The sequence below is a fragment of the Colias philodice genome, chromosome 3 (genome assembly GCF_061535455.1).
Source record: "Colias philodice isolate Cphi_HAF_F1 chromosome 3, ilColPhil1 Martin Lab GWU primary, whole genome shotgun sequence".
Lineage (NCBI taxonomy): Eukaryota > Metazoa > Arthropoda > Insecta > Lepidoptera > Pieridae > Colias > Colias philodice.
The window spans coordinates 8,572,386-8,585,387 of NC_143088.1; the positions used below are offsets into that span (position 1 = coordinate 8,572,386).

General features: G+C 32.1%; 2 protein-coding genes across 2 annotated transcripts in view; one reads left to right on the forward strand and one right to left on the reverse strand.

Annotated features, from left to right (window-relative positions):
• The window catches only part of LOC149489852 (uncharacterized), a 43,899-nt gene extending 43,008 nt beyond the window's left edge, over window positions 1-891 (forward strand). The window contains exons 35-36 of the mRNA XM_089715079.1: window positions 39-199; window positions 366-891. Coding sequence (XP_089571205.1) covers window positions 39-199; window positions 366-669 — 465 coding nt within the window. The 3' untranslated portion in view covers window positions 670-891. The remainder of the gene's footprint in view (window positions 1-38; window positions 200-365) is intronic.
• Window positions 892-4,562: 3,671 nt separating this feature from the next.
• Window positions 4,563-13,002, reverse strand: part of LOC149489853 (ATP-binding cassette sub-family C member 4-like) — a 33,708-nt gene continuing 25,268 nt past the window's right edge. The window contains exons 17-25 of the mRNA XM_089714618.1: window positions 12,138-12,368; window positions 11,809-11,915; window positions 10,624-10,747; window positions 9,632-9,805; window positions 8,349-8,476; window positions 7,909-8,031; window positions 7,450-7,572; window positions 6,063-6,223; window positions 4,563-5,407 (exon numbers count right to left, since the gene is read on the reverse strand). Of these exons, the coding sequence (XP_089570744.1) occupies window positions 5,128-5,407; window positions 6,063-6,223; window positions 7,450-7,572; window positions 7,909-8,031; window positions 8,349-8,476; window positions 9,632-9,805; window positions 10,624-10,747; window positions 11,809-11,915; window positions 12,138-12,368 (1,451 nt within the window). The 3' untranslated portion in view covers window positions 4,563-5,127. The remainder of the gene's footprint in view (window positions 5,408-6,062; window positions 6,224-7,449; window positions 7,573-7,908; window positions 8,032-8,348; window positions 8,477-9,631; window positions 9,806-10,623; window positions 10,748-11,808; window positions 11,916-12,137; window positions 12,369-13,002) is intronic.

A 13,002-nucleotide genomic window follows, 5' to 3' on the forward strand; every position in this document is an offset into this window, starting at 1 on the left:
TTGTGAGATAGCATAAATAGTAATAATCTTCATTACAGGTGGAATTAAAAGACGCCATACCAGCTTTGGATTATAAAGTAACAGAGGGTGGGTCTAATTTCTCGGTCGGTCAACGACAGCTGCTCTGCTTGGCGAGAGCCATCTTGCGATCCAATAAGATCCTTGTTATGGACGAAGCGACGGCTAATGTCGATCCACAGTACGTTACAATATTAATATATTACTTTGAGATTTAATATCGGTATAATAAATCTTGAAATATGATGTAGAAAGAATTAAATAACAAAACCTTATCCTTGTTTTTATGTCCCAATATTTCATATTTGAACATTGATATGAGATTATTTGTATGTTTCTATTTTCAGAACGGATGATCTGATCCAGAAAACAATTAGAGGTATATTTTCCTCGTGCACTGTGCTAACAATTGCTCATCGTCTGAACACTATCATGGATTCAGACCGAGTAGTGGTCATGGACAAGGGGCAGGTCGCGGAGTTTGACCACCCGTACATACTGCTCTCTAATCCGAACAGTCTGTTCAGTTTTATGGTCAACGAGACTGGTGAAAACATGAGCAAAGTCCTATTCGAAGTTGCCAAAGCTAAATACTTTAATAGAGATGTTAATGCCATAGCTCGCTCTGGTGAAGCTAAAAAAGACATGTAGTCTTTGGAGTGGTGGAACTGTTCATCAAACGTGTATTTGTTGTAAGCAGATGTCGATGAATGGATGATATCACAGTATTATATAATATATACTATAGTGGTAAATATACTATAGTGGTAATACTGTGATGATATTATGGAAAAATGTACTTTTACTTAACCTTAGTAAACTATATTGTAGTTAAATTTTTATAATTAGGTAAATAAATATAAATAATCTAAACAGGTTTGTTTTATTGTGAATGAAAAAAAGAATTTGTTATTTACCTTGATTATTCCCACATCTTATATTAAAAATTAATCTAAAATCCATTTATACCATATTTTTAGTAGTGACAATATTTAAATGATTAGTGGTATGATAAACGAATATGTTTCATACTTGTTTCATATTGATTCAAAATGAAGCAGTTTAATTTTACACAGGTGACGGTATGAAACACAATATTGATATATGAAGTTTGTTGGCTTTGGTCCCGAGATCTACTTTCATGCAAATTATGTACCTATATTGATTACAAGAACTCTACCAACTACACAACGGTATCCAAACATATTATATTAAAACAAAAAAAAAACGAAGTATTCTCTCAATAATTCAGACACTTATCTTTTACTCGTTATTAGGTACAACATTTTCAGTTATATGTTAATTAATTAATGAAACATGAAAATCAGTGAAAAGCTATCAAAAACGTTTAAGTAATACATTGTATGAAGTAATGTTTTATATCTTTTGTTTATAGAATTCATTAATTAAGAATTCAAAAAGATCCTATTATGATGACTAAATATAATGAGAGTAAGTAAAGAGTAAATAAGATTAGTACGAAATAATTGACAAATCTTCAAGATTCAAGCTCTAATAATATTTAATCCATTAATATTTTGTACAAACAATATTCTGTTCTAGACCTATCAGCATCACGTTATCCACGTTAATATGTTATGTGTTTAATTTATAGTACCTACTAAACGTAACAGGAGACACTCTAGACAAAAAAGTTTATGTATAAGGCCTTATTACCTTTATAAAAGCCTCTATGTCGCAATACTCCTTTAATAGGTTTGACGCGTCATTTCTTCGATAATTTCTATCATAGTCAATTTTCACAACTTCATTAATGGCATAAAAAGGTCACAAAAAATGGATAAGTAATTCATATGTGCCGAGGATTTTAGTGCATTTCATTAGAACAATGAAAAACGTACAAACATAAAAATGAATCCGTCTGCAAGAGACGCCTTTGATAAATAAACTTCCTCTGACAAAAACACTACTATGGGTTGCTGTTCAAGCGACGTAAGCTGCTGTGTTGAAAAATCACAATCTTTGTTTACAAATCCACATGTGTTATATATTTCTGGTGCATTAGTACTAGTTATAGCATACCTATTGTGGCAGATTTATTGCTGCGAAATGTGCCGAAGATGTTAAAAAGAATAATCACGGAATAGAAAACCAGAAAATACCTATAGGTGCTTTTATATCATTGTAATCACAATAAATGGTATACATGTATTTTATGTAACATTTTTAAATATCCAATAAATTAATTAAACAAGTTTAATTTATTTCTCGAGGTCAATTACCTCATCATAGATATGAATGAAAAATGCTTTGAATAAATATCCTGGCTGAACGAAAATATTCAGAGGAAGATAATAATTATAGTTTGCTATTTCTTAGATATATAATAAAATCTATACTAATATTATAAAGCTGAATGAAGAGTTTGTTTGTTTGTTTGTTTGTTTGTTTGAACGCGCTAATCTCGGGAACTACTGGTCCGATTTGAAAAATTCTTTCGGTGTTAGATAGCCCATTTATCGAGGAAGGTTATAGGCTATATATCATCACGCTACGACCAACAGGGGTGGAGCCACGGGGGTGAAACCGCGCGGAGCAGCTAGTTATCTTATAAAATTACTATTGCAAGATATTAAAAATTGTTATCTTGCACTTCATTGTTATCTGCGATAGAATATTGCTAGAGATCTAGTTTGGTTCAATATGTAGACAACAGACATTATTCATTAATCTATACTTATAAAGCTGAAGAGGAACTACTGGTCCGATTTAAAATTCTTCTATCTATCATCACGCTAAGACCAACAGAAGCGGAGCAATTTGTTGAAAATCGGCTAAGATTAATAAAGTATAGGTACAGGATAAATAGAACATACAAGAAAGAGGTATATGATGGGTTACACTTGGGAACACTATTGTTAACAACAACCTTACCTAAGCTTTAACCATAATCCTCTAGTAACTAGTTGATAGATTCTCTAGAACGTTTTTGTTCAACAGAATATTATGTCGATAGCATAGGTACCTACACCGATTAGAGAAGCGATATCGTGGATAAGGGGAGGATTAATTAAAAATTCCACTAATTGATTTGTCTGTTCTGTTAGGTGTAGATATGACTGAAATCTTCTTTCGATTTGAATTCGATAACTCTAGTGATTAATTAATGAAACGCACTTTAGTTTATTTTAGTTCAGTGATATTTTTTTATCACTGTTATAAAACCATAGATTTAAATGAGACTGTATAAAGAACTCTTTCCTGCCAAAAACAAAATTCTAGTCAAATAATAACGTCTAATACGTCATCAAACAATCATATGCCATTCAAAGTCATAATAACTCAATTAAATACCACATAACTTACCACATAATATCATAATTCTTATAAAAATGCTACCGAAATTATAATTTCCAAGATATAATATTTTAAATAATCACGATGACTCTATTGATCTTTCGAAATTGCTTGGTTTGACGTAAAAATGAGTTGTTGCGAAAATTGTAGTGATGAAAATATAGAGGTTTTCTACACTGATAGGAAAGTTAAAGGGTTATTCTTGAGCCTAGTTCTGATTATCTTATTTCTAACCTATCGGCTGTACCGTTGCCATCATCCCCGCAGGAGTCTTTTATGCAGTTTTTAAATAAAAAGGTATGTAATTTTTCATTCACTTCAGAAAACATTGGTTTTTAAATAAATTAAAGCAAAGTTAAGAAATAGCACAGTAGAAAGACTCTACACTCTACAAAAACATTGTAGGTAGTTAGATAGTAATTTAACGTCGTAATCATTTTAGCTCAATATCAATTCCCTTAAATTCTTGATTTGCCTATAGGAGAAAAATTGAAAATTGTAATCAGCAGTCCTATAACAAAGATTTCATATTTTACGAATAATGTGGTGTAGAAAATAGTATAAGACCTATTTGTGTCGATTTGAAGAATGAAATAATAAATTCATTTTCTAAGATCTTTGAATGCAGTTCTGCTCCTTTTTAAAAATAAAGGAATTTTATTTTCAGCAAAATTTTGTTATTTTCAGCATTTGAAGTACTTTCACTCCAGAGCCCTTTAATTAATTGTGATTGTCATAGGCTATATTTTATTTTATTTTTATATCCCAGGCCAGTCCAGATGGAGACGGGCCATAATATAGAAATCAAAAAGAGAAAAATGGAAACTGAACGGTTGAAAAACTAATTACTTATCACTTTGGTTGCTGCCCCAATAGATTACAACAGAATCTAGATACATCATCGCCAGGATATAGAAATAAAACATAATTTAAAAAATAAATTAATTTAATAAATCGTTGTGGTATTATTGTCATTATAACAAAAAAGTCTTCAATTCATTAGGTACCTACTATAATATCTCATCCACAAGCTTGTACTAATAATTGATTTGATTGAATTAAATTTAAATCTTTTCAATAAAGATTTTTTATCTTTACTTTAACCAAGAGCATTATTACTTATAAAAAATCTTTATTAAAAGTTTAAAATGATACAGATAAAATAATATCATGAAAAATTTAATGAAACACAATACATTTTATTTCATTCCAGTATCTAGATAAGCTCGTGGACGACTTAACTTACACTAACATTTAATACATTCGATACTAATTGTTTCCGTTAAGGTCTTCCAGTACGGACACAGAAATCACAGTATTGCCATATTGTAACGGCGCGTTTACATCGAACGAGCGAATTCCAACGCCACTATGGCAAATTGTTTTAGTAGGCGTAGAGCATTCTTAGTTGTTCTTAGTGCATTCGAAAAGATTCTATGCAGTTCTAATACTGAACACTTATGTTTCCTTCTTTATGTAAAATACTTTTTTATGTTTCTTCTTTCCTTTTCTTACTCTACTCTTTAATTCTTGCTCACTATATCTATCTTCATCGAGATGCTTTGAAGAAATTGCTCACGAGCGATAAAGCCGCTCTTTGTACATATATATATATTAGAAGCTATCTCAACCATATAACAAACTGTATTTCTGTGTATGAACAATAAAGAGTATTCATTCATTTATTCAACAACTCTGACTATTTCGTTTACACTAAAAGATTGCGAACGAATGCTCTAACTCTAGCTCTATGTTCGTTTGATGTAAATGCACTGTGAGGTGTAGCGACAATCATCTAGCGTTTTCGTTCGGATTCTTTTCGAAGTACGACGCTTTAGCGATTTCGAATAACGCTCCGCTGCTTTTATCACCGGTTTCCTTCACCATGCTTGTAAAATGGCTTTGAGGGTTGGATAGGAGGATGTAAGGGTGATCAAATTCGGCCACTTCACCAGCGCTCATCACCAGCACTCGGTCGGAGTCCATGATGGTGTTGAGACGGTGGGCGATTGTTAGCACGGTACAAGAGGCGAACTGTTTGCGAATGGTTTGTTGGATGAAGTTATCCGTCCTGGAAGATGAATATTAATTAATTTATATTAATGTGTTAAAAGTAAAGAGTTTTAAGATGCAATATTATAGCCTTATTATTATTTATTTATTTATTTTATTTTATATTATTGCACACACATAAGAAAGTACAAATACAGAAAGAACATAAAATAGAGAAAGATATGTACAAACGGCGGCCTTATCGCTAGGTAGCGATCTCTTCCAGGCTACCGTATGTATATGCGTAATGCCTTTATAGGTACGCAATCCTAATGTGTAACGGAGTTTTTATTGCCTGTTAATTGGTATTGTAATACGATATAATTTTTATGAACTATTATATTTTATATATTTGAACGGTGGCAAAGCTTTAAGCAGAGTCTGATCATGTTTCTCCAGAATTAAGTTTAAATATACTTAGGATATATAAACTTAGAATTTACCTAACATATAAGTAACACGTCTGATAAGTGATAACATTTTTTGACAATATTATTGATTTCCAGAATGAAATCTTTTACAAAAATAATAATGAACATTTGATTTATATAAATATTACACATCCTGCCATAAGCTATTCATCAGCTACATTAGTTGAATACATACATTTTTTACTTTAAGCATAAAGCACATGTTCTCTGCAGTCACACAAAACCAAATTTTAAACAACTTACTGAGGATCAACATTAGCAGTGGCCTCATCCATGATGAGCAGTTTATTAGACCTGAGCACAGCTCGAGCTAAACACATGAGCTGTCTCTGACCCACAGAGAAGTTCGCTCCACCTTCTGTTACCTTGAAGTCTAATGATGGAACACTTGATTTCATGTCCACCTGTTAATAAATAATAATAACAAATATTTTAGGACAATTTTCACACACGGCACGATCTGATCCCATACTAAGCTTTTTTTTGAAACCAGATGGCTGATAAACGTACATATAATTTTAAATAAATACTTATATAGATAATTAACACCCTAATACAGAGCAAACATCTATGGTCATCACACAAATATTTACCGGATGGGAATCGAACCTACGACCTCTGGCTTGGAAAGCAGGGACACTACCAACCAAGCCAACCGGTCTGTCAAATAATAATATGAATAATCAGTCTTTAATCAGTAATGAATCTTGTAGTAATTTACACGAATGGCCTAAGATATTTTAATCAACACTATATTACGAAGATTTGTATGAAAATAATAAACTTACAAAATGCTCTACCGATTTGAAAGAAACATTTATTTGACTCCACGAGACAGAACAATCATAAACAAAGAACAGAAAATACAACTATGATAAGAAAATATAATAAAAATTTGAAAAATTCTTGTAAAATAAGAAAACGGCAATTTTATTTGTTAAGTATGTGCGCTGATGTACGTGATATATGGATATTTTAAATGGAGATGCTTCATTTTGTTGTAATTTACTTAATTGCTTCGGTATTTCTGTTCAATCCGTACAATTACTTTTACAAAGGTGTTTATTAAAACGCTATTTAATTTAAGTTTAAGGTTAATACAGTTTAATTTAAGTTTTTTTTTTTTATTACATAAGTACTATTTTCGACAAAATGCTTTATAGACTACAGGCCCATGTTGAAAAAATTATCGGCCATTTGAACCACCTGGGAGATGGAAACAGTATGACACAGATGCCGTACAAAAATGGTGGTCCACAAAGTCGGAATTTATTTTTATATTCCGACAATTGCCGGGGTAAATTTGGTCATTTCATTTTGTACGGCATCTGGGTCATACTATTTCAATACTGCTTTTAATCAATTATTCCGCAACGCCGTACAAAAATCATGGAGACAAGGGGAAAAAATCTCTACCTGTACTTTCGAATTCTCATCTGCACTCAGTTGGACAGCTTACAAGTGACGGCATAGTGATGAATCTTATTATTTTATGCTCTTCTATCGTTCTAGATAGGTCACCTGGTGGTAACAATGACCCATAATTTTTTTAACATGGGCCTGTAGTCTATTAGTATAATTTGTATACGTAGTATATTATTATTAGTCTGTGGTATAATTAATAACTGACCTGTTCAAGAGCTCTCCAAATATCATTATCACTGTAGATATTGAAAGGATCCAAATTGTATCGGATCGTAGCTGAGAACAGCACTGGTTCTTGAGGAATTATCGAAATTTTCGCCCGAAGATTCTGAAATACATTTATTTGTTAAAAAAAGTTAGAGACGATGTATTCGAAAGCTTTTTGAAGTGAAACTTCTTTAGGCGCGTTAAGAGTGAAATTTCAAGGTCACGTCATAACAATACCGTCACGTCATGGAGTAAGACGATTTTGGAAACATTGAATCCTGCCAAAGAAGTTTCATTTCTGACACGTCTGCTCGGCACACACACTCTTTTTTTATTCATATCTACTTATTTAATTAACTAGAATTAGATCTAACCAGATAACTCAAAATTCAAGAAAATAATATTGCTTAAATAATTCAATATGTAATATTAATTATATTTCATAGAATATTAATACCTGTCGTGCAACTAATGAGGTGTCGATATCATCAATGGTAATATTTCCGTCGATGTACGCAAACCTGAAGAGAGCGGATATGAGCGAAGATTTTCCAGCACCTGTTCTTCCAACAATACCGACCTAGACAAAAAATAAATAATATAATTATATCTAGGTACCCCCTATGGAAAATCTTTAAATAAATTTTGATGGATGTATCAACTTTAGCGAAATGAAATAAAAATCTTTGTAAAAGACATCATTTTAAAATATAGACAGGCATGCGCGATACCAGCTACTAGATGCTTTAAAAATCTTCAAAAAAAGCTGGTGATAGTAAGAACCTTAACTAAATAAGAAAACTTTTATAATCTTTACATCAATGTATAATCCATATTAAATAGGTTAATAATTCTAATTACATATAAAGAAAATATTAATTATATTAGCAGTGTTACCTTCCATCCACTCTCAATAACAATGTTCAGATTTTTCAGAATCGGCGGCTCATCAGGAGCATACCTCAAGTTAACATTTTGGAACACAACCCTGCCTTCTGAAGGCCATGTGGGAGATACATCCCTTTCTGCAAAGGTAAAAGAAAATTACTTTCAAAAGACCGCATCTATACTATGGTCAAATATTTAGAAAAATAATTAAAATAAATAAATAAATATTTCAAGACACGGCACGATCTGATCCCATACTAAGCTTTACGCTTGTGTTATGAAAACCAAATGGCTGATAAACATCCCACATAATTTAAAATATACACTTAAATATAGATAATAAACACCCAGACACAGAACAAACATCTATGTTCATCACACAAATATTTACTCTGGATGGGAATCGAACCCAAGACCAAGGCTTCGAAGGAGGGTCGCTACCAACTAACCCAACCGATCAGTCAATTAGAAAACAATATTCGTTTAAAACTACGAAAAGTTTACAAATAACCTTATTATATTATTAAGTTCAAACAATTCGCTAAAAACGTAATTCAATCCGAGATGAAGAACAATTTGTTCCAGAATGAAATGCCCTAACTTTCCAGTTTCTTGGTAATTACGGGCTTACTGACTTAAATACAGAAGCTTTGAAGTAAAGTAGCACTAGAATTATAATGGCGGTCTGATGTCGCGCATACTATTTTTGGTTACCTTTGTGACTTGTATACGGGCTTGGGGAAGCTTCTAGATTATGATTTTTTGGATAAAAATTGAAAGAATCGCACACGTTTGGTTTTCATTCGTTGAGCTCTATATTTTGGCAATCTGAGTAGTAAGTAACTAATCACACAACAATTGGGTTAAATTAATTATTGTTTTCTGTTTGGAGTAAGAAGTCGATCTACTTGTATTAATATTATCTGGTTATAATATTAAATTTACATCTACACTTTCTAATAATATGAACCTACCTAATATAACCTTCAAATACAGGATGACTACTTGACTTTAACATAATATATAAATCCATACTAATATTATAAAACTGACGAGTTTGTTTGTTTGTTTGAACGCGCTAATATCAGGAATTACTGGTCCGATTTGAAAAATTCTTTTGGTGTTAGATAGCCCGGAAGGCTATCATCATGCTAAGACCAACGGGAGCGGAGCCATGGGGTGAAACCGCGAAGCACAGCTAGTCAAAGATAAACGTGGAAAGTGTGCGTTTGTCCATAACACCCTACGCTTACTAAATAAATTATTTATATTTCTTAGTATTAGTTACTTACGCCCTTCAAACAGATTAGGTTCAGTATCAATACGCGTGTATTCCAGCACTCTTTCCACACTGGTCAACTGTGCGATGAACTCCACCAACATTCGGGCGCCATGTTGCAACATGGCCGTCAACATGTTACTCTGTGTGACAGCTAGACCCACGCTACCCACTGCTATTATACCACCTGCAAATTATTTACCAGTAAGTCGTGTATTATGAAGAATAGAATATTTACAGGTAACAATAAAGAGACTAGGCTATTGATGAAATGGCTGGTTAACCAGTTGACTAGAAAATATTATTTATAGGTAACAATAAAGAGGCTAGGCTATTGATGAAATAGCTGGTTAACTAGTTAAACTAGTTAGACTACGACATGTATCTTTTTGTGAACAAACTGAAGACATAATGAGCTTAGGCTTAGTTATTAAACAGCCGATTTTTGTTAAACCTGTTAGCTGCGACAAATACCTTTTTGAGAAATAAATGTCTATGTACCCCCGATTAATATTATGCTAACATTGGATGAGATGCCATTAAATAAGGCGAATTTATATTTAATAATGACTATTTAATCGAGGATATCCCAGAAGAAATTAATGGAACCTTAAATATTGTACTCATGAAGTAGTTACGTATTACTAAGCGGTAAAGACACATTTTATTTTGCCGTAGCTTTCCACCCACTGCACTTTACATCATAGACGATAACCGCTTTCCAATACAATTTACATCGCCTTAACCACGTAATGTTTTATTTCTGAGATAAAATGCCTATCTTTCATATCTTTGTGTCTTCATGTTATTGGAAGTGATTTACAATTTGTAAATGAAAAACATAACCAACCAAGGGACAAATTGTGGTTTAGACATTTTATTCTCTTTGATCATCGGTCCAATTTTATCTGATATCATATTTATTATTGATAGATGTTCTAAAAATATTCATGAAAATGCTATAAAGGTAAAAAACATGTTATAATTGGAAATATGTTTTCTTACCAAAATCAAGATACAGGAAGACGAAAATAATAACCGTAAGGTATATTTGGCACATGGCGTCCAAATAAAAACCAAATGTGCTGCCTCCAGCTAAATAACAGTTCCAAGCAGATGTATGGAGATCCTGTAAATATGATTATATAAATAATATTGTCCAATTGAGTAATCAATTTGATTATACGCGCTTTTCGCTTAAACTTCTCAGGCTCTTTAGATTTTGTGATTATTTATTTAGATTCTTAGAACAAAATCTTAGCGAAGACTTAAATTAGTTGTTTGAAAGGAAGCTATTATTTAAACCCCTATAATTAATTCCCTTATAGACACAAGAATTACCTATTTTTTTAATAGTGTTTTCTATATTTTCTTTAATTTCTAATATTTACTTTAATTTCAAATGGGTAACATAAAATAACATAATGTAAACTATCGTAATCACAATAAACAGGGATCCTTTGACTTTTGAGGTCTATAGTGACTTTGTGATCCAAGGCTGCGCAATTTCGATGCTTACCTCTATGAACGTAGCTTTTAGATATCCTCAAGAGATAGTGCAGAGTTTTCGTACATCATGTCTAGCTTCGAAGCTATTATTAAAGACTACTTTTTTATTTAAAGTTCTACAGTTATTGTCTATAAAAATATTTGCGTTATCTATAAATGATGTTTAGTAATGATGAAGACGCAAATTGATATCACTCATTGTGTTTATTGAATGACTAGCTATCCGCCTGCGGCCTCGCCCGCGTTTTCAAAGAAAACCCGCATAGTTCCCGTTCCCGTGGGATTTCCGGGATAAAACTTAGCCTATGTTGCTCAGTGAAGATGCAGCTTTCTAATGGTGAAAGAATTTTTGAAATCGGTCCAGTAGTTTATGCGTGAAAACCATACATACATACATACATACATAATTACAAACTTTTCCTCTTTATAATATTAGTATAGATTAAAGTAAGTAAGACGAATGAGATTATGACAGAAAATAGACATTATCATGTGTTTAATATACTTTATATCATTTTTCATTGTTGTTTTATTTAATCACTTTGATCATATCGATCATATCGATAAAACGCAGTAGGGATCAAGATAGCTATATTATTTTCCGTTAATTATTTTATAGACTGTTTGAAGGATTTTCAGTGGCACAAAAAAAATAGTACAACATCAATGTTTTTCACAAACCTGGTGCCTATCGAAATCATCTATAAGTCTGTTTTGGGCATTAGATGACCGTATAGTAGCAATTCCACTTAGAGATGACGTCACCATTGAAAATACTGGACTTTTCGCTGAAAAATCATACCTTAGTAGTAGTAGTTCTATTATCAAGTAGTTAGGTTTTGATTATTAAAAAGAAGTAAGTAAAGAAAAAAATACAATTATTGAAATTGCCCTACCTTGTAGGGCACTGGCCTTTTACAAGATAAGATGGAAAAAATATTAAATATACACTCCACACTGTCAAGAGTAACCCAAATAATCTAGATAATATTAAACTGCACAATACTTACTAGTAGCTTCCAGACGTTTCACACCCTGCGCAGTCTTCAAATATAATTTCACGAATATGAAGAACAAAACGAGCAACACAGCCGAAGGCACTAAAGTCCAGTACAAAGCTACTGCGTTTAATATCAGAATGAATATCAAAGTGCTGTAAATTTGCAACACGTCGAGCAGAGAACGGGGCAATATTTCGTCCAACGCACCCATGTCCTTTGTGAAACGATTTAAAATACGACCTGAAAGAAAATTATATGTAATTTTTTATTCTTTTTTATTCCAGGCAAGCGCTTGACCACAGTCTCGCCTGTAATTCTTTATTCCTTATTTTAACTTTTATTTATAATTATCGGGAACAAAGCAGATTTGCAGATATAAATTAGTCTAGTAATAGATATTTTCAATCATACTTCTCCCTTTTTTATGACTTTTACGAGTCTTAACCTAAAGTAATAAACATGAAAGTTTTGGTTTGAAAAGGCGCGGCAACCGCAATGCGCTGCCAAAAGTATTTAAAACTATTGATAAAAACTATGGAACATGGTTCGCTGCCAGAAATGTCATAATATACTTGTATACGACATTTAGAGTAGCTCTTGAGTAAGCTAAAAAACGTTGTTTTAGTAGTTTTACAAGATTTCATAATAATGCGTTTATTGTACCAGTCACTTGTCTCTGGGAAAAAACATAAAATAAATCTAAAATAAAATAGCTTTACATTGATGAAAATTTTAAATTGGTTCAGTAGTAGATAGTTATTAGATCTAATATTTATATCATACCAATTTTTTATTTTTATTTATTTTTTGCCCGCTTTTAAGGGGTAAGGAAAGGATTGACGACATGAAAAGGAATGCACTAGGAAGGGTAACG